We start from the raw sequence: 27,213 nt of genomic DNA on the forward strand, positions 1-27,213 counted from the left end.
GGGAAAATGTCATATTTACATAAAAATGATACAGCCTCATTGGGAGAACGCAGGCAATTACTAGCCCATTGCGTCTCTGGTGCTCACAGGCGGTGGGCAAACGTGCCTAACCAGTTTCAGCCACTAAATCTGTGCTGATGCATTTATTTGGTAGTCATAGGTGCAAATAGCCTGAGATGAGCTTTGCTGTTTTGTGACACCCATCCCTAACACGGGGTTCAGATTCATAAGGGGACTGGGGCATTATGATTGGTTTAAATTTGCTGACTGACACAAGTTTCTGGTATCCACATAACGCACAAATGGCAAGGGCATGTTGATGCCTGGGTCGTTTCTAATTTTTATATATTTTGGTGTTATATTAGCAAGCTGCTGTAAAGGCCTGATATAGATTATTAACAGGGACATGTGACCCAGGCAGAGTTTGCCAGCATGGCACCTACAGACTGAAGTCACTGGTACCTCTTACGGCTCCTGTGAAAGGTCTCAGTAAATGTCCCCTTAAAAATCCACTCTGCATCCAAGACTGTCTGCTGTTCCTGCTCAGTTTTTATCTGCACTGACTCAGCCTTTCCTACTTAAAGCAAACCTGCATTTAATTGGTTGCCAGGATTGGGTCCCCACTCTCCCTTCCATTCTGAACACAGCAGAGGTGCAAAGAACTCCTCACAGGGTGTGGCAGTGGTTGATGTAGATGCCTCCCCCTCCCCCACTGGAGGGCTGGAAGACGGTTGTGGGGAGGTGCTCACCCTATTTTGTGGGCCTGTCTTTTTTCTGCTCTTCAGGTGCAGCAGTCATTTTTGTTAGGTCACATCCCCACAGCAGCCATTTTGTGGCTGAGGCCCTTGGCACTTTCTCAAAAGATGCCCACTGCCTTATTGGCTGAAGTTCCCTGACACACATGAACAGTGAATTCTGAAAATAAATGCCAGCCATTTGCAATCCACATGTTCACCACAGCAAAAATAGTACTAGCGAAGCACCAGTACAGCCACGGGAAACACAACTGCCATCTTTATGAAGTGGGAAATACGGAACTCTTCTCCCATCTCTGAGGACATGCCAGCCCTCTCAAGCAGATGTTTTCCTGATAGTACTGTTTCACCACCTATTACACCTACCTGTTTCAGCCCTCTCCCACTTTGGAAATACACACAGCACTGTCCCAGGGATAGTATGCTCAGTATCCTGCTCACATTGTCCCCTTTCAGATCCCAGTGCAGTTCAAAATCATGGCAGCTAAGAGAAGCATCTAAGGTTCAGTAGGAAGAGGCCTTCTACTCTGCAAATTTTGGAACTGAAAGAGCAAGGGGAATTTTGAAGAGTGATGAAGTCAGTAAGCTGTAATGCTTCCGTGCCCCTGCTCTCCCAGCACAAGTCCCATGTGTGGCTCCAGGATTTAGAGGATGGATTACACCAGCTTGCCCGCTTGCAGTCTAATGACCCTTGCACATTCAGCGGCACTTGTGCCCGAGGGTGGGGGGTGCTTATCCTAACTCCACTCCCTTCAGAAGCAGCAAGGGGTAAAATCTGAGTTTTCTCTGTTCAGAGAACCCCTGAAGCCAAGCAGGCAGCCAGAGCAGATGAGGCGACAGTGCATAGTTGCTGCTGGGAGAGGAACAGCAAACAACCATGTGCAACGTCTGTGTGACAGGCAGCCGAGCTATTCAGCCATCGTGCTGGGGGGAATCTGCCTACACGTGGGAAAGAGCTGCTTGACATAGTGGGTTTAGCAACTGATGGGGACTCCCCAAAAACAAAAGCTGGACAGTCATATCACCTCCTCACAAACAAATCAGGTTGAATGCTCATTAAATAGTGTTGTCTAACTTCCCTGCAAACAGTTCAAAACGAATGCTGAAAGCGTCCCTAGACATAAGAGCTCTGTATGTCCCCGTGGGACTAATGAGCTAAAGAGAAGCACACCAGTGTCTGCCGCTGGCCAGGAGACCTAGGGCCACTGGGAAGCTGAATCACCACCCACCCAAAAACATGGGGGCAGGAAGGGGAAGACACAGCCTGATCTTCATTCACCAGCTAAAGAATTAAGGTGTGTCTGTATGAGAGAGCTTTGAGGGGAGTGTATTATAACAGCCTGTTGCTTGTAAGCCTCTTGTATAGAATCATTTGACAGTAAAGTGGGAATATGTATATAAAAATGGAGGGTACCCAAACACATGGGGAGGTACGGTCCAGGAAAAGCTTTCCCACTTGATGCCACTGAATGTGTAAATGGGTGCTATTAGTCATCAGTGGGTGCTTTGATTAAGTAGCGGGGACTCAAAACAGAAATCAGAAGCTGGGAGCTCAAACTAAGCAGATTTCCCTGTGAGAAATCTCCCTCAGAAACGAGGCCTGGGAGCCAATTCGGGGGTGGGGTGGGGGGATGTGGTGCCATCCTCCTGGGATCGACTGTTCGAACATTCCTCCAAACTCCTTGCCTGTGGAAGATAACCAGGTTGTGGAGGAGAGGGGATTGAAAGAGATTTAATTAAGCAGTGGGACAAGCTACCTAGGTATGAATTTAAATATCCTTTGCGTTCCCCAGAGATCAAGTCAGGCCTCCCACTTCCAAGCCCAAACAGCTTGATGGGAGTCATAACTGGAGCTCATTCTCGGGCTAAACTAAAACCAAACGAGGGTCAGGCCAGATGGCACATCTGCAATAACTTAATCAAAAGCAAGCCAGCACTTGGGCTGCTTGAACAGCAGGAAGGTTTCATGCAAACAAAGTACCGACGTAGCAGCAGCAGCGTGGCCATCCGTGTGGCGCATTTTCCTGGAAGGGACCACTCTCTCCCTTCCCTCGCCCCCCAGATGTTGCTGGGTCACTGGTGTGGAGAAGAGCAGGTTGCGGAGGGAGTTCCTCATCTCGCTCCTCTCCCGGCTGCCCAGGATTTATTTCCTGCCCTGCAGCTCCTTCCCTGCAGCGTTTATGGTTACATTTCTATCCGTGCATCACCCGCGATTGATGTCCCCCTGTACGCAGGCAGCAGCCGTAACTCACACCCGTGACTCGGGCTCCCGGCTCGTTACTCACAGGTTGGTGTCAGCCCTGTGAGTTACAGCCTCGCTTTGCTGAGAAAAGTGCGTGGAGCAGGCCGGCAGCCGGCCGAGGGAGAGAGATGAACCAGGCCTGGACAGAGGAGAGGGGAATCCTTCTTGTCTACCCTCTTCTTGCCTTTTAGCTTTTAGCCTGGATAGCTAGAGGGCTTGGAGGAATGTATGTGCCCGCAGGTACTTCGGTCCTTGCCAGTGGGTCTATGATTGCCAGTTATCCCATCATTTGAAGGGAAGTCTTTTTATTACAGGTGAAGGGTGCTTGATATAACTTAATGCCCTTATTTCAGGGTGATGTGTGTGTTGTAGCATTCCCTGGAATAAGCACTACAAGTCCACAGCATCTCTTGGAAAAAATTCAGTTTGGCAAACTTAGTGAGATTTTATAGCCAAATAATTTTCTTTTGCAGTTGTTGACCCTGGTAAACAAGCTACTCTAGAACAGTTAGTAATTAGGGGGAAGGTTGTAGCTCAGTAGTAGAACACCTGCCTTGCCAGCATAAAGTCCCAGGTTCAGTTCCTAACATCTCTAGGTAGGGCTGGAGGAGGCCCCTTCCTGACACCCTGAGGATCCACTTCCAGTCAGTGTAGACAATGCTGAGCTAGATAGAGCAATGGTCTGACTCAGTAGAAGGCAGCTTCAAAGTCCCAGGCTACCCATTTTCCTGTGAACTTCTTCTCACAGCTGACATAACTAGAACTGGCCCTACCATCAGGCCAAATGAAGCTCCTTCTTTGGCGATCACTCGTAGCCGAGCAAGATTGTCTTCCATAAACACGGTTTTAACAATGAGTCCGTAAGTGACTGTGGAGGCCAATTCTGGACCCACACGTCCTTCCACACTGGGGACATTGGTTCCCTGGCAGGAGTTGATCACGGTGTGGATTTGCCAAGCGTGCCTTCCTCCTAGCATGTTTCTCCCTTGCGTTCTGAGTTCGGGTGTCTTCAAAGTCCATGACACCCTTGGCAAAGGCTGTTCTCCAACTGGAGCGCTCGCAGGCAAGTGTTTCCCAATTGTTGATGTTTATACTACATTTTTCAATATTTGTCTTAAGACAGCCTTTAAACCTCTTTTGTTCACCACCAGCATTATGCTTTCCATTTTTAAGTTCAGAATAGAGTAGTTGCTTTGGAAGATGATAATCAGGCATCCGCACAACATGACCAGTCCAATGAACTTGATGTTGAATAACCTAAACTGGCAGATTTTGTTCCCCCTTGCCTCTCTTCTAGTAGTCCTGCCCCACTGTTATTATACCAGTGCCTGGCAATGCTGAAAATGAAACCAAAAGTGGGGGGAAAGTGGTGTGAAGAAAACAGACTGTTGGTGTTTTCATAATTCTATTAATTCAAAAAGCTAAATAATAGTATTAAAACACACCATATGGGGCTATTTTAAGACTGAAGAGTGGGCTAAGTGTTGGTGCTTTGTTTTTGTTCTGCTCAGTTTGTAACTTCTAATATTAAACAGTTTACAGCTGGCCACCTGCAAATCTTATCTTCCTTAAGTCTGCGGAGAAGCACAGAGCTCTTACACAGAGCTCTGCTTTGATCTTGCAGCCCAGGTCTTGCAAACCAGATCTTCCTCACACTAATCACAAATGATGAAATAAATGGTTAGGCAGTATGCGGATGAAATGGATGAGAGCTGAAACCAACTTCAGGATGTTAGATAAAATCCAAAAGTGGGTTGGGGAGGGTAGATTGCCCTTTTCAGAGGAGTCTACCCTGCATCCTAATGGAAACAGCATGTATGCAGATTGGTGGAGAAAGATGATGTGCAGGAGGCTTGGCGGAAAGAGCTGAGTGCTAGATGGCATCAAAGGAAGATAAAGTCAGTGCAAGATCTCAGAAAGTCCACATGAAATGGCTGGTCATGGGGAAAGATGGGGTGAGCTCAGAGCTCATTAATTTTCAGGCTAGCTCTGCTCCTAACTTACCTGGCAGCCATCAGTTATGAACCAAGCCATCAGAGCAAGTGGCCATGTAACTCGGATTTCCCAGCACTTTACCTGGAGGGTTTTGCTACTTGTAGCACAGAGGAAGCGAGGGGTATGTGTGGAAATGCTGGCAGGCTGTTAATTACAGGTGCTGCTTGGCTGGCGCAGCGATGTCCCGTTGCTCTCCTGGCAGAGCTGCGTGGCGGGTGACAGACTCCATGATAAATTGATATCCCGTTTAGCATCAATTTTCCCTTCTCTGGTGGCAGACAGCTGCACTAATGGGAAGGGACAAGCGCGAATGAAATAACAGGGCTGATGGAGCAGGTGCCCCTTTTGCGAGATAGACACAGGGGTGCCAAGAGCTCTGAGCAGCTAGCAGGAGCTGGGGGGGGGGGCAATGGGATTTGCTTTCAGTAGCCCCTCAGTTCCCATGTCATGGGCTTGCAGGGAGCACTCTCTTCCCTGAGATTTTTGAAGCTGACCTGAATTTAGCATCTTCAGGACAGACTATACCCCAAAGATACCACCTCTAGCTTATCCCTTTCCTCATATCTACACACACAGTGGTTTCCATTTTATAAAAAAAAAAAGATACAGAATGTAAGAATTGCTCGACTATATAGTTGAACATGGATCTTGTGCAATTCGTGGATGGTCAGGAACTTCTACAATAGAACATTAGTGTTTATTGACAACTGGAAATCTCCCTCGCTTGTCTTTGGAAGGCGAAATGCTTCAACTAATGGGAGAGGCAAGGGAAAGTGTTGCAGTTTTGAACTGGGGGTTGGTGAGGGCGACAACCATGACTTGGCAGAAAGTTAATCACATTGGGATGCAATGGCAATCTGGGAACTCAATGCAGGATCAGTGGTTTTGCAGTCTGTTTAAATTGTTTACGGTGGCTTCCAGACAACCTGTTTATTGAGCATTCATCCTGATTTGTTTGCAGGGAGATTAGAAGACACTGGTTATTTATTGAGCGTTCATCCTGATTTATCTGCAGGGAGGTTTTATGACATTGCCTGATGTCACCAACACTCTCCAGTGCATTTCCCCATCACTTGGCTTATCGCAAACAGATCCAGCTCCAAATCAACTTTAATTGTGAAACCTGATCTTGATAGTTTGTGAAAGTTTATCCCACCCCAAATAGCAAAAGTCTGGAAGTACCCTAATGTGACTAATATTCTCTGTTTGAATGTTTGTAAACAACTATCACACACAAACGGCAGAGGTCTGCAGTTTTCACTCTTCTGGAAGAGATTAACCCCCCTGCTGCTGACCTGGGACTTTTCACCACTGGGGAAGTGGTGACCACTGAACAATACTAATTTGTCTATTTGCAATCAGGCTGAACTAACATACGCTGAAGAGGGTGGATCTTTTGCATGGGTTGGTGGTTGAAACCCTTTTTTGTTATTTGTAAGTAGAGGAAAGGAGTTTAGTAATGATTACAGAACATGCCCAAATAAGGCTGCTGGCACACATGATGGGAAAAGGTACCTTTGAGATTGTCTCTTGAACTGTCGGTGACCATGTGTGACTGTTGTTAATGTGGGAGAGAAAGCAGAAAAAGAGCCCTATTAAACTGAAGTGTTTATCCACACTTACCTTTTGCCCAGCTCTTTCCAGGCACAGGTCTGTGCTTTAAAGATCCATGTCTGAGTGCTCTTACCCCACCCCACCCCACCCCGAGTTTTACCCGCTCTTTAAAGCTGAAGCTCAACAAATGGCAGCTTAAATGACAGGTTTTTGTGGACTGCCGTTTCCTCTGATTCAGAGGTAAAGAATGGGTGCGGAGGAAACATAAGTGTGTACATTCCAGTTAGTACAGTTCATGCATTTGCAATACAGATGCGTGAAATGAAAAACCACCGTTGTTGTCATTTGTGAAAAGGCCGTAAAAGGATGTAACGATTTTGTATCTGCATCTCGTGCGTTCTCTCTTGCTCCAGAGGGCATATTGATGCTCTGCTAAGATTCCCTGTCACATGACTGGAATTGGCAGAAACTAGTTAGCAGGGCATGTGTGAGGGGTTACTTTGCACAGCGCCTCCTTGCCTAGCTTCACAGCCAGGCGGGGGCAGAGAGGTGTGGGTGTGACCACGGCTCCCGGAGGCTTAGTTAGCCCAAGCGCTTGAGATTACTGTGACGGGCACCGAGCCTCTGTGGCTGCCGGCATCAAATTGAGGCTTTAATCACAGACGCGTCAGGCAACTCAAAGAGATGGTTCCCGCGGCGATGCTAACTCTGCCCCGTGTGTGCCACGATGCCTGGGTGCCTTGATTGGGCTCCGTGTGCCACTGAGCTATGGCTGTTCTGGGGACCATATCTTTGAATTTCCCAGCTTGCGTACATTCAGAATCCTGGCTGTAAATGCAGCATTAATGGAGCTTTATTGTTTTGTTTTGTTTTGTTTTGGGGGACAGGAAGGAATGAGTGGTGGGGAATTTGTGTCTATATGTATGTGTTAGGCATAGAGCAGCAAATGTAAAACTGGCAGGAGGCATTGTTTTCACAGGAAGCTTGTGCGCATGGTTACATGCACACGCGGCGTGCTGGCTGTGTTCCCCTGCGCGCCTTTCTTCTGCCAGAAAAGGCAAGCGGGGTCCTCCTGATCAACTCGATCCGCTCGCACTTTCTCCAACATAGCCACCGCCCCAGCAAAGTCCCCATCTGGAGTGTGGCGCACAGTCTGGCCCCTTGAGCTCCAGCATAAGAGCATCTGAGCAATTCTCCCACTGCACGCACTGCCTTGTGCGCTCACGCTCTGCTGGCTCTGCTCCATCCAGCTCCTTCCCTCCTCTCCAGCCCTTCTGTAGGAGAGAAAGCAGGCAAGGGAACCCAGGAAGCAGCTGTAGACCAAGTCAGGCCACCTAGCTCAGTACTGTCTACACTGAACAGCTGTGTCTCTCTGGGGTTTCAGGCAGGGGACATTCCCAGCCCTACCTGGTGGTTGAACCTAGGCACCTTCTACAAGTAAGGCAGGTGACATTCCACTGAGCTACAGCCCTTCCCCAGGAACTGGAAATAATAGTTCCTAGTTGGGCCTGGAGGTGGCTACAACAAGGGCAGCCCACAGACTGAAAGGGAGGTTTGCAGCACCTTAAAGCAGGACTTGCCTTCACCTGTTGTTGTGTTAAATTCAGGCAGTCACGCAGTACAGGTGTTCAGTAGCAGGGTAGTGTAAGAGAACCAGAACCAACAACCACCGTTGTTGATAAAGCAAACAGGTTTATACTGAACCCCCTGAGCTAGCTTTTCTGTTGAGTCAACATAGCAAACATCAGTGAAAAGCTATGCGAACAGCTTATGACACCTGCTGAACAAAGGCTCAGCGTTGGCGCATCTCCGGTTCTTTGTCCAGGGACCCATTTCTGGTATTTAAAATGTATAGATGCCAAACTTGGAGCACTCTCCTGTCCTCAGTGATTTCATTCCTTTCTGGCTGTGTGGAAGTAGCAGGGATTTGTGGCAGGGATTGTCACAGGTAAATCAAAGGGCTAGCAAGGAAATGACTTTCTGGGGCTTCCCTGCCCCTCTTAGTTCTACTCTGTTCCATTCTCTCCCTTGGTATTTATTCCGAGAGGGGAGGAGGGAGTGAACCCTCTTTCCCTCCATGCTGCCATCTCCCTGATGGAGTGCCCTGCTCTCCTGCCAGCCCTCCCCTCCCCTGCTGGTGACTCAGCAGGTGCATAATAAAAGATTCATGTTTCCCGTTGGTCGATTCCGTTTCTCCTCCGGGGTCTCCCTGGTCAGACCCAACATTGCTCGGTTTATGAGTTCTGACAGGAGAGAACAGCCCGAGGTGGGTGGCTGCAGGCAGATGACCTTTCGAGGCACAGGTTTTGCAGCTTGGGGGGGGGGGACGACTGTTTTTGCTTGAACCTCAACTCTCCCCACCCACACTAGCTTGTTTTCACTCCTCTCCTCCACAGTCCCTTTGCACTCTGGGCCTGTACACCCCAAAACAGACAGAGATCCGGGGCTGGCAGACTAAGCAGTGGGGGGGACGGGACCATTGCTTCATTGCAGCTCCCCAATCATGTATGCATTCTGGCTTGCTCCATGCTGCTGCAGTATCATTACAGAAGTTTATGGTGCTATTAGCTTTAAAGTTTTATAAAGCACTGCGCAGGTGACAAGTTGAAAAGTAGGCAACACAGAGGGAGGGGCGTGTGCCACCCGGCAGCCTGGAAAATGAGTGCTCTGGTACGAGCAGAGTTAATCATGCACAATTACCTGGCTGACGAGATGCAGAAGGATATGGACAACAACAACAATAGGAGATGCTTTGTGCTGAGGCTCACTTTGCACCATTAACTTTTTCTTTTAATGTACACAGAAATACCTGGGTTTGGATATAAATCATGTTGCTTGTGCACCCATGCTGAACACATGCTTGCAAATGTATGCTTTGGGGTACATTCTGATGTGTCATGTTAGGAGCTGTTGTGGTGTGAATGCACATTCACCACGTGCAGTATCTTAATCTGTAGTGGTGTGCCCTTCCAGCAGTGGATAGCAGTGGTGGGGAGGAGGAGACACTTACTGTACCTGACCTCCTGGCACATGAGCCACTGTTGCTTACCGGGAGGGAAAAGGCAGCAAGCAGGGTGGCATGGTGCAAACACACTTGCAGGAGCACCAGATTGGCTCCGTAGGCGCATGCTGACCTTGCGGCTGCTTTGTCCCACCCAGTAAGTAGCAGCAATACATCCAAATGGAGCTCAGTGGTGCCACCCCACCATACTTTCTGCTGCTGCTGACTAAGATGTAACTAAGTATTTAAGAAAGGGTATAGGTGAGGTTTATTTTTTTTTCTGTGCAAAATACTTTTTTTATTTGTGTTTTGTTTTGTTAGTTTGGGGGGTTCCGTATATTATTATTTGGGTTTGTTTGTTTTTTGTTGTTGGCTGGTTTGTGATGTAGTGGCTGGTGTGTTGGACAAGTTGCTGATGGTCCAGGGTTCGAATCCCCACTCGGCCATGTAACTCATTGGGCCTTAGGCCACTCACTGCCTCTCAGCCCAAGTTACCACACAGGGTTGTTGAGAGGATTAAATGAGGTGGAGGAGAATTATGTATGCATGCCACCTTGAGCTCCCTGGAGGAAAAGGTAGGATACAAATGCAAACAAATAAAGAAATGGTTAAACTGTGCGTGTTGTTAATGTTTTAAGCTGCTCTAGATTCTCCCCCTTTTTGGGGTGTGTGTGGAAAGGTGGAATATATGTTTGCACATACATACATACATACATACATACATACCCGAAAGTGAACACTTCTCTGCTAGTATCGCCTTTCGTTTTATTTTTAAGTCTGCAGTGGCATATGTAGTATGACATGTAAGAATGATGAGATCCTGAGTATTAGGCTGAAGAGCAATTTCAAAGGGAGCTGAACCAAACCTATAGAGAAACATCAATGCTTTCCAGAAAGCCGATGACCGGATGGCCCAGTGAGGTTACAGGCGCGCACACAGCACCAGAGTGCCATACCAAGAGCAAAACCCTGAAATGCAATATCCAACGTGTCAAGGAACATAATGCGAAATCCAGTAATGGCCCCAAATGACACCCAATTGACAATCAACTTGATTGCTCTTTTTGGAGCAGACATGAACCAACGCCACTGCTGACGTTTGAGAACTCCAAAGTGGAGCCAGCAGTAAAAGCTCAAGCCATAGGTCTAGCCCTGCCATTAGGCAGCAGGAGGCAGGTGCCTCAGGCTGCAGGTGCAGCAAGGCAAGGAGCAGTGCACCATAAACTAGCCAGCTTCCCTTCTTTGTGGTGGAGGACACTGCAGGTGTTCCTGTAAAATTCAAGTGTACATGGAATGGGGAGGGCACTATTTTGTCCTTTGCCTCATGCAGTGTGTTTGGGGCCAGTCCTGTCAAACCTCCCTCCCTAGTACAGTACAAGGCTTCTAGGGACTCTTTGGTCATGACATTGTGGCTTGACTTATGGAATTCTATCTCGTTTTTGAAACAGAGCCCATTGATTTCTATATGTTTAGGTACCGTTGACCCTTTTATCATGATGCTAGATAAGGTGGAAAACCCCAACCTATTTGTTAGGTTAAAAAAATCCCTCACCCAGCCCACATTGTGGGAGACATTCCACTGGTTTTGTTTTGTTTTTTGCATTAGTACAAAGATTAGCATTAGCACAGGGAGATTTCCCCCTTCTCCCTTCCCCAAACGTTCCTCGTGCCCTCCCTGAATCTGCCCTGGAGGATTAGGTGGGGCACAGGGGAAGGAAAGGGAAAGATTGTTCTGTTTTGTATGGGAAAATGTGCTTAGTACTTCAACCCTACATATATCAAACTACATTTGTGTATTTCCATTAATCCCCCTTTCTTTTTGCTTAATGAGCTTTACTGCTTTGTCTTGTTCCACCTACTCCTCAGCTCTGTGCCACTAATAAAAGTACTTTGCAGTCACCAACTAGTGGTATAAACCACTAGTTTGAGTCCCTACCTCAAATGATAAATGGCACAGGGTCAATGGCAGTGCACGGTGCTCGTGCCTTATGTTACTTCCCAGCCAGTCTCTTTTGCTTCCCAACTTGTGCCTTGGAAGCACAAACTACAGGAGCAACTCAGCACAGGGTACATGGTTCCTCTTTCTTATCCAGAAGCAACCAGATGTTCAGCAAGAAGAAGGGGCTGGTGATTCAGCTCCTCTTTCCCACCTACCCACTTGCTCCTCCTTCCCTACATGGCAGCTGATTGATGGCATTTCAGCTTTCAATAGAAGGAATTCATGTATTTCCCTGCCTCCTCTTCAGCTGGGAAAACCCTGTTGCAGGAGGGGGCGGGCATACAAAAACAAACACCCACCCACGACTGTTTCTCTTTCTTTCTGTGGCATCCAGTCCTTTGTTTACAAACCACCCACACTTGTGCTTGCTCCAGTCCCATGGAAAATGCCTGGAAAGTGCTGCAAATTTGAACTTGGCAAAATGCTACAAGGTTGAACTTGGCTTTGTTATGAATGCCTGGGTAACCTCAGAAGTGTGTCTTAAGCCAAAAAGGCAGCCCATCCTGAAGTTCCTTTTCCTTGTTGTTTTTCTGTGGCCACATCTCTGGGTTCATTTACTCCTGTGGGGGAATATTCACCTGGAATATTTCTGTGGCCAAAGAAAAGGCCAGAAGAGCAAATTCTGAATGGGCGATCCTGAAACCTGAAGACTCAGTGGATGTTTTCTTTGGAGTAGATACAGGCATAACTTGGATATACTGCGGGTTCAGTTCCAGGCCACAGCAATAACGTGAATATCACAATATAGCAAGTCACAGGTTTGTTTGTTTTTTGTTTCCTAGTGCATGTAAATGTTACGGCTGAAGGGGCAGGATGGGCAGTGATGGCAGGAGGCTTCTTTCCCCTGGAAGCCTTCAGCTACACCCACATCCTCTGAAGGAACAGTATCTGCAAAGCGCAATAAAGCAAAGCACAATAAAAAGAGTTGTGTCTGTACACATGGAGACTCCCCAGTGTCCTCTGAGCTGGCAGCATTGTTGACTGTAGAGTGGCTGACTGCCCTACTGACCAAGGGAGGGTGCACTTTTGGAGTTGGCAAAGGCAACCAATTGCAGAGTTGAAGCATGGTGGAAGACGAGAGAGAATCCTTGGCTATGGCAGCGCAGCAGCTTGAGCTGAAAAGTGAGGCTATAGGCCTGAAGAGGCTGGCAACCTGCTAAAGTCTCTTGATTTGTCATTGTCAATTAGAGAAAGACCAAAGGGCCAATCTAGTTGCTAGTGAGGCCAATGCTTTTGCTATGTTCTCTTGTAGCAGCAGAATTCATTCACGGTCATGCTAGCAGGTGGAATGAACTGTGGAACCCACAATTCAGTTTCTGTTGCTGCATATCTACAGCACAGGAGCAAGAGGGTGCAAAGAAATCTGGCCAATGCTAAAAAGAGTCCACCCCGTTTCCCCTAATTTTAACCAAAAAGAGGAAACTACAAATATGTATTAATAGCCCACAGAGATCACTTCTGTCCCAGGAAAAGACCAGAAATATACAGACCTCCAAATGAGACTGTGATTATGCATTGCTGTATATGAACAAACATTCCTGCTTGTGTTGCTGTATCTGGTGGCAGGCAAGAATTGATTGTTTAGTTTTATATATGTATTTCTTTTTCTGTTCGTTTTGTATTGGGGGGTTTTACATTCATAATATGTTTTAGTTTGCAACATTGTGCAATCATCTTTTTCACAAATCTTAATAAAAAAACTGTGGGGGGGAATTGAAGCATAACAGGAGAAAATATATAAATGGTTTATCATAACTGCAGTTTAGAATGAACACTTTTTTGTAATAAATGGTTTATGCAAAATAGAAATCCGACTAGGGTCCAGTAATAAACAGCACATAAACTCACATAATCAGGGGTCACAGTGGGCATGTTATAGCCTAAGTTTAGCACTTTAAAGCCCCATTGATTATAATGGAAGAAATGTCTGTGTACTCATTAAGTTCCCTTGATTGTAATGGGAGGAGTTAACAGTGCTGGCTGTAGTCTTGATTGTGCTCAATATTCTGTACTATTTGGGGGGGGGGGGAATCTGGCAAAGAAAAAGCCCCATTGTATGTCAGTTAGCTCCACTCACTTTTTTGAAAATAGAATTTAAAAGTGCAAGTATTATTCTATTATTATCATTATTTATAAAATTTCTATACCGCCCTTCATATGAAAATCACAGGGTGGTTTACAATATAAAAATACAAAAATACCACTGCCTCTTTCAAGCAGGCAAGGACCACCACCTCTTCAAAGGAGACATTAATCACCTCCCTGGCCCAGCCAGCTACACCATCCCTACTAGTTTTTATTACCCAAGATGGGCAAGGGTCCAGAGCACAACTGGTTCCCCTGATTGATCCAAACACCTTGTCCACATCCTCGAGCATTACTAACTAATTTGATGTATTTTTAATCTTTGTTGGAAGCCACCCAGAGTGGCTGGGGAAACCCAGCCAGATGGGCGGGGTATAAATAATAAATTATTATTATTATAACTGAAACTCATTCAACATAACAGAACTAGACAATGCTCTGAACCCCTGTTGAGATTCATCTACTATAACAGTAGAGTCAAAGTCCTGGTGGATTCAAGTGAATCTATCCTCAAAATGCTTTGCAAACAAATCAAAACACCTTGCAAATGATCTACCATTGGTTCTGTCACCTTCTTCGGGTCAAACTGTAAAAGGCCCCACACTACCTAGAAAAGCTTTGCTGGACAGCACAATGACAGCACAATGAGGATGCAATAGAGGCAGCAAAGTATGCCTTCTATGCTGTCTTCACTACCACTAGGTAGGCTCGATGTTTGGTTGCAGTTTTCCTCCACTCACATTCAAGTCATTTCCCAGCTTGCTTCCTCCTCCCAAGCTCTGCAGTATACCAGGGAGCTAAACAAATTCCATGAAGTAAGAGAGGGTGCTCCGGAGCAACTGTGTCAATGGCCTGAGCCATTCAGGTGTTCCAGAGGTTGGCGAGGGCTTCAACAGGAGCAGCAGTCACATCAGCCAGAAGATCCCCCAGAGCCATGTGGAAACCCATTTGATCCATCAGCCTTGAGGGCCGGCCATCATAATAGGTCCCCTGCCACTGCACAGGGGAAGAGGTGATGAAAGTCTAAATCTCAACAGGAAGTGATTTGATCATTAAAAGGGACTGGTGTCAATACCCCCCCCCCTTCCAGATCGCCCTTTTCCTGCACAGTTGAGAAAACAAGGTCCAGAGTGTGGCCTGCCACATGCATTAGGGTGGTGACATGTTGGGGCAGCCCCGTTATTGCCATGACAGCCATTAAGTATTGAGCCACCCCAGAGCCAGTCATCTCAGCATGGATGCTGAAGTCTTCAACACCACCTCCAAGACTAGTTCTGTCAGCTCAGGCAGGGAGGTTGCTGGGCAGTGAGGCGTGCATTAAACCAACAGAATCCCTAATCTGTTCTGGTTAACAGATGCCAGGAACACACATTCTAGAAATCTCCCCCCCCCCACCCCCATGAACAGAGAGCCTAGAGAGTGAGAAATATAATTTCTGTAGACCACACTAACTCCTCCTCCCTGATCCTCAAATCTGCCATGATGCTGCACCCAAGTGTCCAGGTGGGCACAGCTAGGTGAGTCCAGCACCCTGCTCACCCACCCAGGTCTCAGTGATTAAAATATAATTGTTAGTGAGTTTGCTTTACTCTCTGTAAAGAACTTTTATAAAAGTGCTTTAAATATGTAATAGGTATTATTGTTCCCCTCTCCCAAATAAGTGAAACCAAACCATTCATTCCTCTGAATCTTTTGAAAACTGAACTCCCAACATCAGTAAGTTGATTTGGGTCTCAGTGACCACAAGACAGTGGCTGAAGTGCACCACTCCCCCCACCCGCCATTCCAGAAAGTTCCTTATACCCCATTGGGGTGTGTGTGTGTGTGTGTGTGGAGTAGATAGAGGATAGAATGGAGAATGTTATCAGTAGCAAATTGCAGGTTCTGAAATGTGCTCTGTACTTTCCCAAGGGACTTGTTTTAAAAATTCCCTTCTGTTCAGTGGTTGTTAATAGTACTCTCAATTTCTCAGAGCACATGCTTCCTTCCCTTCCCAGTTGGAGAGCAAATCAACACCCCCCCCCAAAAAAAAAATCACGTCTAGGATTATGGAGTAATGAAGCCTTCCGTCAGGATAACACTGAGCATTCTGGTGGACAGTTCCCTGTTACTGTTGCCTGTGCTGGTTTGGCTTCAAGGTGTGCTGGGAGGACATGCCTGGGAGTGCCTCCTCACCAACACTTGGGGACTTATTATGACCCTTGGGCAACAAGAAATATGGGCCTTGGTGAGGGTGCTTGTAGGGGCATGGTAGATGCTATTTTGGTTTAAAACAGCTGGGGAAAAATTTTCCAGTTGCTCATCCCTCCCCAAGCAAACTCCCTTCCGGGTTCCTCCTTGATAGACTGGGGATCATTGCCACCCAGTTCTGGAGTCTCAGGAGAAGAAGACTGGATACCTGCAATGTAAGACGGCCCGGCATTATTGATTAACTTTTTTAAAAGATGTTGCTGGGAAGTGAAAATAGTTCATCTAGTTTAAATATTAATTCTTCTATGTGAGACTTACCTACATGTCTGTCACTAGGTTTCCCCATAGCGCTTCATATTTGACAAATGCTGCAGTTAAACCTGGGGTGCACACTTGCCATGGCAGAATTGCACACTCACTCGCCACTAATATAATTGAAAACATGAACCATGTTTTTTGTAGGTTGGCAGCATTTCAACCACAAGCCACAGGGCTTTCAGTACCTTTCATGCTAATGTTGCAATTGCCCTAAACATACCCACCTCTGCCCATTGCATCAGTCAAAGCTGACTGGTGCGTAACCCGAACATCATGTGACTTAGTCATCCCAAGAATTACCCCTATGAAATGACCAGTCTGTGATCACATGTAACTTCCATAGCAGTGGAAAATAGTACTCTAATGCATTGTAGGGAACTTGTGTTGGCAAATCCCGTGATTATTGGTAGTAAAAAAGATATAATAATTAAACTTGGCTTATGCCAAGCAAACAAACTGCATGTGTTGTATTCAGTAATTTATATGATCTGTTAGAAATTAGCAATAATTTGTTAAACATGCTTAAATTGAGAATACAGAGGATATTGCAGAGAAATATAGAGGGGAAATGGGGGGAGGGGTGGCAAGAAGATAACATGGGTGGCTCCACCCACCTTGCAGCCCAGAACAGGCCCTCAACAGAAAATTTTTTTGACCATCTCTGACCTCAGCTGTTCTAGCTGCAGAATGCCAGAATGCTCAGAAGGGCAGTTTCTCAATTCTTGTTGCTAATTGGGAAGGTTTAGAACACAGCTTTCAAAACTTTTCATGTTGATGACACACTTTTTAGACATGCATCATTTTTGCAACACAGTAATTCAGTTTTACCCGGATGCGGGTGGCGCTGTGGGTAAAACCTCAGCGCCTAGGACTTGCCGATTGTATGGTCGGTGGTTTGAATCCCTGTGGCGGGGTGAGCTCCCGTCGTTAGGTCCCAGCTCCTGCCCACCTGGTAGTTCGAAAGCACCCCTAAAGTGCAAGCAGATAAATAGGTACCGCTTTATAGCGGGAAGGTAAACGGCGTTTCCGTGCGCTGCGCTGGTGCTGGCTCGCCAGAGCAGCTTCGTCATGCTGGCCACGTGACCCGGAAGTGTCCTCGGACAGCGCTGGCTCCCGGCCTCTTAAGCGAGATGAGCACGCAACCCCAGAGTCGGTCACGACTGGCCCGTACGGGCAGGGGTACCTTTACCTTTATCTTTAATTCAGTTTTACTAGCAAACCGGAGGTTAAACTAACCCCTTTCCAGCCCTGGGAGGAGCGCGGGAAGCATTCACGCAACACGCCTACACAATGCAGCCGTCACACTAATGTGTCGCGACACAGTTTGGAAAGTTCTTGTTTAGAATCTGTGATCCAGTGGAAACTGATGTAACAGAGTCAACAGTCTCTGCTTAAAGTCACAGCTCTGCACGGAAACAACTTTGGTCTCAGAGGAGAAATATTAGCATTTGCTGTCTATAGTGCTGAAGGAAATGGTGCAGCAGCAGGTACAAAGGATATAGCCATGAATGTTCATAAATGGAAGAACACCATATTGTGGGATGAGCACGTGAGCCATAGCAAGAGTAGAATAAGATCCATTGTTACAATCCAGAAGTGTAGCACAGTTGCTAACCGTAATGAACAATGGAGGGAGAGATGGGTAAACATAACAAATGATGGATGAATATGTGGATACATTTACATTCCATGAGAATTCAAATGAAATCTCACTGGCTTATTATTAATTAAAATATTTCTTAACCATCCTTCATCAAAAGATTCTAAGAACAGTGTACAAAAAGTGTAAATAAAACAAAACCACACAGCAAGAGTTTTATTTAAACCAACAAATAAGTATAACAAAATAGAACACATAACACCAAACGCTAACAAACAAATGAACCACAATTCCAAAAATTATATATGATTAAAATACCTGGACAAAAAGAAGGGTTTTCACCTGGTGCCAACCCCTCCCCCTTGGGGAGGGTAGTATTCTAAAGACAAGGTGCTACCACAGAAAAAACCCTCTCCTTAGTAGAAGCATAGTATACCTCTGCTAAAGGGGGAAGGGTCTTTCTGGAAGATCTGGGTCCCAAGCTGTTCAGCTGAACAGTAGAGCAAGTATAGAACCAACATTCCATTGATAATCTCTGTAGATGCAAAACATGCCTCTTTGGAACTGGACAAGCATGTTGTCCCTGTGTTCAGCCCACTGATGTGAGCGGATGAAGTGCCTGGATTGCAATTTTGCAGTAGGGTACTGGCTGTCCTACTTCTCAGGCTATGAGGCTGGGTTTGCACTGGGGTCAGAAAAACTGCACTGTCTTCTCAAAAGGCAGGCGTAACACCAGGCTGCTGGAGTTGTTCATTGTTCCCTGCTACCTACATGTGTGAAGCCAACCAGTGATCTGACTCAGATCATCTGGACCAATATTGTCCCTTCTGATTGGTAGTAATTCTCTAAAGCCTCAAATTAAGAACTCTCCCATTCCTGTTACCCAAGATGCATAAAAGGAAATGCCGGGGATTTAAATTGGGGCCTTCTGCTTGCAAAGCATATTCTCTGCCATGCAGCTGTATCTCCCCTGCCCCTGGAATGAAAGACCAAAGGTGCTGAATTCCCCTAAATAATTCTGACACCAGAATTCAGGGTGTTTCTGTACATCAATACACCTTTGTTGTGTGCTTTCACACAATACCTGACTCTAGTTTGCCCTTGGCTGGACTTTGAAAGATGGGAGGAAAGTGGAGGAAACATTGAAGTAACTGGATGTTTTCAGAGAAGGAAATAGAAATATTTGAAGAAGACTGTGCTTTGAAATACCTTCCTGGAGAGAATATGGCAGGCACCAACTGTGTACTCCTTTTGGCTAATATGTTTTTATCTGCCCCGGCTTTTATGCAGAGTTAGTCCAGAAGTTTTTGGACTCACCTTCCCATCAGCCTCAACCATCACAGCTACCCCAATCTACTGCATCATGTTAGTTGGTTAAATAGCTTTTTACTTTTAAACAGTTAATTATATGGTTATGATATTTATTGCTTGTTTCAATATTGTACGGTTATTTGTCTTCGTATGTACGTTGCCCTGTAATTCATGTGTGTGGATGAAGGTGCAGTTTAGCAATTTTAAACATAAAAGCACTGAGCAATATGTCGTCAGCTAATAAAAGGTTTGCAAATGTTTGAGTCTACCCATAAAGCCTATTGATTGGAAACTGCAAGGAGACTTAGGGCTTATCCAAACTTACTTTTGCCCCGTTCTTTCCAAACACAAATCCATGCTTAAAAGCTCCTTTTCTGAATGTTTTTGTTGTTGTTCTTTTTGCCCCAGAGCTTTCACCACAAAAACCTGCTCTTTAGCGCTCAGAGTAAATAAATGTCAATTCAGGTTTTCCACAGATTTTTGTTTGCTTCGACTGAGCTTTAAAGAGCGGGTTTCCACGGGGAAAACTCTGGGACAAAAGATGCCTGGGCTGGTTCCGTTTTCCTCTATACGGACTGGATTTTTGTTGGTGAGTTAACTTGGATGGTGGGATGTGGGTGGCGCTGTGGGTAAAACCTCAGTGCTTAGGACTTGCCGATCGCATGGTCGCCGGTTCAAATCCCCGTGGCGGGGTGAGCTCCCATCGTTCAGTCCCAGCTCCTGCCCACCTAGCAGTTCGAAAGCACCCTTAAGTGCAAGTAGATAAATAGGTACCGCTTTATAGCGGGAAGGTAAACGGCGTTTCCGTGTGCTGCTCTAGTGCCGGTTCGCCAGAGCAGCTTTGTCACGCTGGCCACGTGACCCGGAAGTGTCTGCGGACAGCGCTGGCTCCCGGCCTCTAGAGTGAGATGAGCGCAAAACCCTAGAGTCTGTCAAGACTGGCCCGTACGGGCAGGGGTACCTTTTAACTTGGATGGAGGTAAATAGGCAAGGCTGAAGAAAGGATGGAGTACAAGAGGACACCCACAGTATGTGAGATATCTACCTACCTATCTACCTACCTACCTATCCACACACTCACACTACACTGTTTTAGAAGTCCTTCGTGCCCTATAGATATGTATGTTAAATGGAAATGTCCAGGCTGGTATTGACCCTAGTTCCCCCACTCCATTAAATACGTTTGGCCAATACTTCTTTACCAGGACCCTTGTAAGAATTACTGAGATTCATATATGTGAGCTGTTTTGAAGATTTAAAAATTATTATATACATGCTAAGTGCTCTGATCATTATTTGTGAAGCATCCATCATCCTGAATTGGAATTTGCGAATTGTGAAACCAAATCCACAACTTCCCAGGCAGCTTAACCAATGCATATTCCCTCCCCATTTTTATTTTGCACTGAATCATGCTGGGCATGACACTTTGATTGTATCCACATTCTTTGGAAGAGTAGCTGTGCTGTTTGTCCAGTAATGTTTGCGTGGTGTATGTGAGTTTTTGGTGTTTTTAAAAAAGAGAAACCCCATTGTCTGACTGATGTTGCATGGGGCCTGGATGTATTGGGTGCTTCCCCCCCCCCATTTGCCCTCTCTGCTGCCCACCCAGCTATGCACCCGCCTGCCTGCCATCCCATGCTCCTTCCTCTTAGGCTTCTCTGTGCAAAGAGTTGAACAGCCTGCAGAGGAACCAACCATGATGGCTGCACCAGCCCCTCTGGCGGCACATGTATAATTAGACTGGACATCTTGTCATCCCGGATCTCCCCAAAGCAGTGCTGCCTGCCGCCCTCATTGAGAGCCTGACCTGCCTGTGATAACAAGCACTGCAGGAGGGGCACCAACCAACCCTTCTCTCTCTGTCTCTCTCTCTCTGCCTCAGGTTCAGGAGGCTCTGCTTGGCATGAAGCAGAGAGACTCATGCTTCGACCAGCTGGGCTCTGCAGCCACATTGCCTTCAATTAGATCAAAATTAATGATAACTCCCAGATTTGAGCCCCTTTAGGCATGGGGCTGAGCATGCAGCTGGCATGGTCTGAACCAGGGCAGAAGAGGGACCTGGGAAAGGGATGTCGTGCCAGCTTCAGCCAAGATGGGGCCAGGATCCAGGGACCAGCAAGCTCCCAGGGTGGTTTCTAATTCATTGCTGCTGCCACCTGCCCACAGTCATGATGGGGCAAGGATGTCACCCAGGAGAGCAGCTCTGCCTGAGTCAGCACAGGGGGGGCAGAGTTACTACCTTGTCAGGCTTAAAGCTGGGTTACTTAATATTTCCTTAAAATAAAAATAAAATAAAAATCTTTATCTGCCACTTGCATGCCTTTTCACCTGCTACTGGCTTGCCTACTCCATTACTCTCAAACTCTGGGAAATGGTAAGGCATGGCTGTTATTAAAGTGGGGCATGTTTATGCTTCACAATGCCTGTTTGATAATACTGCCTCCTCTTGCTATGGGATGCTCAGTCAGCAGGGAACGTTTAGCCCTTTTGCTGGCAAGATCCAGGGGGTGTTATTGTTTTTATTTTATATTTTATTTTATTTTATATATTGTGATCATTTCTGTGAACTGCCCAGAGACCTTCAGGTATAGGGTGGTATATAAATTCAAAAAATAATAATAAAATAATAATAATAATTCAGCACTAAAGAGCAGGCTTTCTAGGGGAAAGTGGTGGGCCAAGGCATAGGATCCAGTTGTAACAATGGATGAGTGGATGAACCCTAAGTGGCAGCCTGCACTTCTCCCTGGATTTTCCCAATCCCTGAATAATCTGTTGGAAGGAGGAGCTACTGAAGCACATAGTGTGGGTGGGCGTTTTGGGTTTTTTTTTACATGTGTGGTGACATTTTGCCATCTATTGTCTCACCCCCTACTTCCATTTTGCTTCCATCAGCCCAAAGGAAAAGATGTAGCCTGCCTTTTCCCACCAGTTGTTGCTGAAAGCACGTTCCCTGTATTTTTTAAATAGCTTTTTTTGTACAGAACTGCTTTTGAACAACATAAGTGTATTAACAGCAAAATTAAAATTTGTGCTTGTGAGTACAGAAGAGTCTGGACCCTCAGTCTAGACCAGCAGTCTTAAAGAGACACAAACAGTATTTAGTTAGCTTTTGGTTGTTAGTTTATGTTGTTGTTATTGTTTTGTGGATTATGAGTGCTGTAATGCTTTGTGAATTTTATAATATGACTTTTCTTGTGGTTGTGCTGCTTACCCTATTTTTTTAGTTGTTTGGTAAATAGAAGGTGATTGTTCTTTTGATTTGTAATTGTTTTACTGATGATTTGTTGATTGTTTTATATGACTTACGTTATAATTGTGGTGTTTATTATGTCCTTTATTGTTTGTTAGCTGCTTTGTGACCCATCTGAGTGAAAAGCAGCATAGAAATATAATGAATAAATGAATGTGGGCTCCAAAGAAGGAAGGGAGAATTTGGGGCGGGGGTGGGGAGAGACCAGCATGTAAAGGAGTCGGCATCACCCGTTCCTCCCGTCTACTAATTTCCAGGCAGAATCCTAGCAGTGGATGTAACCCTCACCCGAATCTTTCTGTCTTTCTTCCGTCTCTGCATTGATTAATCGCCTCTATCACCTCCTGGCACCATACTTGGCACTCACTGACTAGAATTTTCGCAAACGTTGAACGGATGGAAGAAATGCATTGTTTAACACGGTTGTGATAAGGCAGAGTGATTAAAGAGTGGTAAGGGTTAACTCATCGGCATTAAGGGATTCGGAGCCCGGGAGGCCAGAGAAGCGACCCCCGCCTGCTCCCCGCCTCTGAACCGGACTCTTTCTGCATGTCTGAATGTGGCCTCCAAGAAATAAACTTGAGCAGTCCGGGCAGAGGGGACGGTGCTTTCTGAAGAAGGTAGACGGGGTCGTCCCTCCGCCCCACCCCATTGATTTAGGACCCCCGCCCTCTCCCGTTATTAATATGGTGGTTCCCCCCCCCCCTTTATTCCCACTTTCCCCTGCCTCGGTGGTTTCCGTCTCCGTCCCCCGTCGCCCTCTCCTCCTCCTGCCGCTGGCCTGGAGCCACCTTGGCCTTCCGCCCTGGGCATCGATCAGCGCCCGCTGCTCAGCCAGGAGAGACCTGTCCTTCCGTATTGACCCGCGGGAGGGACGTGTGTATTCCGTGCCAGTCGATTGCAGGGATCGAAGGCGTGTGAGCGTGGCGCTCCTCGGTCCGGATTAGCCCGCTGGCATAGGCCGGGCGGAGTGAAGGTCGCTGTGACCGGCTGAGCCTCGGGGCGGGGGTGGCAGGGCCGCGGGGCTTCCCACGGCGAGAGTCCGCGCGGGTCCTGTCTCCTCGCAAGGCGCGCTTTCCGCCGCCTCTGCCCCCCCCCCCGCCAAACAACAAGAACAACATCCCATTCTCAGGGAAGTCGGACACGGGTCTTGCCCCAGCCAAGCTGGGGGTGGTGGTGTTGGGGGATCACCCTCCCCACAGCTGAGAGAACACGCGCTTGGCGTGCAGAAGGGTCTCCGGGCGCAACCCCCGGATCTCCCTAGCTGAGCAGCTGCCAGAAGCCACCGAGAGCCACCGGCGGCGGCGGCGGAGCGAAGTGGGCCGCTGGCCTGGCTCCGCAAGAGGGCGGCTTCGCAGCGAGCGCAGCGCGTGGGGCTCGGCTTGCCGGCGAGAACTTTGCTGGCTTGAGGCTCTCCGGAGTCCTGGGCTGCCGGCGCTTCCTCAACTGGGCAGAGTTGGCGCGTCTGTCTGTCCTGGCCGCCGCCGCCGCCCCACCCGCTAGGCCGCACTGCTCCCCGCCCTCCCCTCGCAGTCTCGGCCCCCTCTCCCTACTGGGCACCCCAGGCCGCCTCCTCTCCCTCCTCTGCTCGGCCTCCCTGGTCCCGCGCCAGCTGCAGTTGCCGGTGGGGGTTTTCCCTGGCCCTGATTCCACTTGGCCAGGCAGGGGCGGGGAGGAGGAGGCGGCGGCAAACAGACCCTTTTGCAAAAGCAATTAGAACTGCCTCCTAAGCAAACGGGACTGGAGGGAATCAATGGTGCAGGGAAAGCGGCTGCGCTGCAGGCTGGGTCTGGGCAGTGCCGCGGTCCCGGCTGCGCAGCCTTCATTTTCCTCCAGAAAACACACACACACACCCGGACCCGCTCCTCCCCACCCCGCACCCCCGCGCCCCGCACGCCTGCTCCTGCCCTAATCCCCAGCAGCTGCGCTCCCTCCCTCCCTCCCTCCGATCAATAAGCCTTTCACTTTTTGCCTCTTGTTTGTTCCGTGGGGAGCGGGATCGATGGGAGGAGGGGGCGTCTCCTCGTTTCCGCTCCCCCTCGTTGGCCGCTCCTTCTCCAATTAGTCAGCCCTGGAGCCTGCGGGCGCGGGGGGGGGGGGTGAATTGCGTGTGAGAGCGTGTGCGTGTAGGGGGTTGTTGTGCCGTCGCTGCCCGTTGGACCCGAGCACCAGCCGACGACGCGGGAGGAACGCAGTCCTCTTGTCGTCTTCTTCCCTCTCTCAACTTTTTCCTCCCCTCTCTCGTTTTCCTTTGCTTTCCTTTTGCATCTTTAGCGAGCGGTTTTTCAGATCAGCGGAGATGGAGGAAGGTAGGAATTAGGCGGGGAGCAGTCAATGGGCAGCTGCCTTGGGCACTAGCAAGGGGTACTCACTTGGAGGAAGTGGGTGGCAGGCAGGGAGGCAGAGGGGGAGAGAGGGAGAGAGAGAGAGAACCTGCCCTGCCTGAAGAGCTTGAGCAGCCCTGAGCAGCAGCAGCAGCAACCCCAGCAGAGGCTGCCTTGTGCTGCCTCCTTTCCTTGGCACAGACTTTGCCAGCTTGCGAGCGATTCAAACAAGTGGCTCCAGCATCACTTTGGAGTGGTGGCTCCAGAGAGCGAAGAGGCTCCCGCTGTCCGGCTCTTCCTTCCTTCCTTCCTCCTTGCCGCTTGCCTGTCTTTCGCGAGCTTCCCCCGCTTCTTCCTCCCTCCTTCTCCCTCTATTTTTTTTTTTATTTGAGGATGAAATAATGTTGACATGCCTTGAATTATTAAGTATCCCCTGGATTTTATTAGCACACGATGCCTAAATGCTGCCTGTATCTGGTGGGGTCTTAACCGGGTGTGCAGAGGAGCGGCAGCGGCACACACAGCGGCACAGGGAGCGGCGGCAGCGGCGGGCAGCTCTGACAGCTGGGCTTGTGCAGATAAGCGGACGGAAGCACCAGGAGATCACTAGTGAGACAAGGCACCGAGGCAGAACCCTCCGTCCGGGAGCTCCCAAGAGGCTGGGCCAGGCTCCCCGGTCCTGCTTCACCTCCTCAGCTGGGCTTACTAATTTAGGGGCGTCCTGCAGCAGCCAGGGGAGAGCGGCCGGTGCCGGGCACCCCAGGCTCCCGCTACCTCCCCTCGCTGGGGGGGTAGCGTGCTGCCTGGTGCCTCAGCACAGATGCCGATTGAGATTGTCTGCAAAATCAAATTTGCAGAGGAGGATGAGAAGCAGGCGGCGAAAGAGGAAGGGGACAAGGAGAGCTTGCTAGAGGAGCCCAGCCAGCCACACCACCGTGACCTGGCCGCCTTTGCCGGGGCCAGCACCCTGCACGGCCTGGGCCACATTTGCCGCCCAGGGCAGCTGGGGGTCCGCCAGGCCCTCTGGGCGCTCGCATTTGTGGCCTCTCTGGCCTTCTTCCTGTACCAGGCGGCCCGGTCGGCGCTCTTCTACCTGGAGCACCCGCATGTCACCACCCTGGACGAGGAGGCGACCCAGAAGATGATATTCCCGGCTGTGACCATCTGCAACATCAACCGCTTCCGCCACTCGGCCCTTACTGACGCCGACATCTTCCACCTGGCCAACATGACTGGGCTGCCGCCCAAGGACCGTGATGGACACAAGGCCTCTGACCTGCTCTACCCCGACCCCGACATGGCTGATATTGTCAACCGCACTGGGCACCAGCTTGAGGACATGCTCAAGAACTGCAGCTTCAGCGGCGAGAACTGCTCTGCGGGGAACTTCACGGTGGTGAGTACTCATTGTGCCTTTCCTGAGCTCTCTAGGCCATTCTGTCAAACACTGGTTGGAATGAATGCATTGCTGGTACCCATGTTTATGCTAAGGTTGAGTTTGCGCCTCAAGTTTAACTATGGGAGAAAGTACAAAAATACAGGAAACTGCCTTATATTGAGTTGAGACACTTGTTCTGCCTAGCTTAGTATTGTCTACACTGACTGGCAGCGGCTCTCCAGGGTTTCAGAGAGGAAGTCTTACCCAGCCCTACCTGGAGATGCCTGAGATTGTATGTGGGACCTTTTGTGTGCAAAGCAGATGCTCTGCCAGTGAGCTGTGGCCCTTCCCCAAAGAGCAGATTTTGTGGCCCATGAACAGCTCTAGAGCATGGGTGATGGGACACCAGGTGCGTCAGGTAAGATGCAAGCAGGGAATACAGCTGTATGCAAGACATATGAGGAAAAAGAGAGGCATGGAGATAAGCAGATCGGGCACTAAAGGAAATGCCCACTTCTGGTTTGGGCAGTTCTTTTTCTCTTGCTAGAGTAGCTTGAGACAAGGAAGAGGGGATAATCCTGTAAGTTACGTGAGGGAAGCTGTAAGTCTGGGATGGGGAACCTGTGGCCCTCCAGGTGTTGTTGGACTCCCATCATCCCTGACCATTGCCCCAGCTTTCTGGGGTGGAGGGGAGCTGGAGTCCAACAGTCTCTGGGGGTTTGCAGGTTCCCGCAAGCTTGTCACAAGCTCTCCAGGTGCTTGGAGAAGATGGGAGCTCCCTGGGCAGTGCTGGCTACACTTGGTGGTTCCAAGATTTTGTCTTTTGTATCCTCAGAGATGCCGTTCTTTCCCCATTTCCAAGCAGACTGTGCCCCCAGCTTGGTGCCCATGGTGGCACTGTCACGGTCCCAGCCAGGGTGGCACAGCAACCACTCCACCTTCCTCTTCATGGCACTTTTTCTGGCATGGCTGTGCCTGCACTATCAGGGAGGCTTCCTGCCGTGTGGAATGAGCTGGCCCCGCGCTTGCTCTAATATTGAGTCTGAAAATCACAAATCCCCGCTGTGGTTTGGGGAAATAAATGTGCTGAGCGGGCGGAATACCTGATGGGACCCTTTTCAGACCATAATGACTCTGGAAATGAGCTGCTTCTCTCCTGCGGACATTGGAGGCTGCTTCGCCTTCTGATCACTGTGTGCGGAGGG

At 48.4% G+C, this 27,213-nt stretch overlaps 1 protein-coding gene across 4 annotated transcripts in view; it reads left to right on the plus strand.

Annotated features, from left to right (window-relative positions):
• ASIC4 (acid sensing ion channel subunit family member 4) overlaps positions 1 to 27,213 on the plus strand; it is a 204,737-nt gene that overhangs the window by 88,317 nt on the left and 89,207 nt on the right. The window contains exon 1 of one of the 4 annotated variants that reach the window (XM_083432028.1): positions 24,266 to 26,026. The exons of 2 other annotated variants lie outside the window; for them this stretch is intronic. In XM_083432028.1, coding sequence (XP_083288154.1) covers positions 25,451 to 26,026 — 576 coding nt within the window. In that variant the 5' untranslated portion in view covers positions 24,266 to 25,450. Of the gene's footprint in view, positions 1 to 24,265; positions 26,027 to 27,213 lie in introns of those variants that run through there. One more of the 4 variants, XM_083432031.1, reaches the window with a different exon arrangement.

Source organism: Podarcis tiliguerta (assembly GCF_965153285.1).
Source record: "Podarcis tiliguerta genome assembly, chromosome: 1".
Taxonomy (NCBI): Eukaryota; Metazoa; Chordata; class Lepidosauria; order Squamata; family Lacertidae; genus Podarcis; species Podarcis tiliguerta.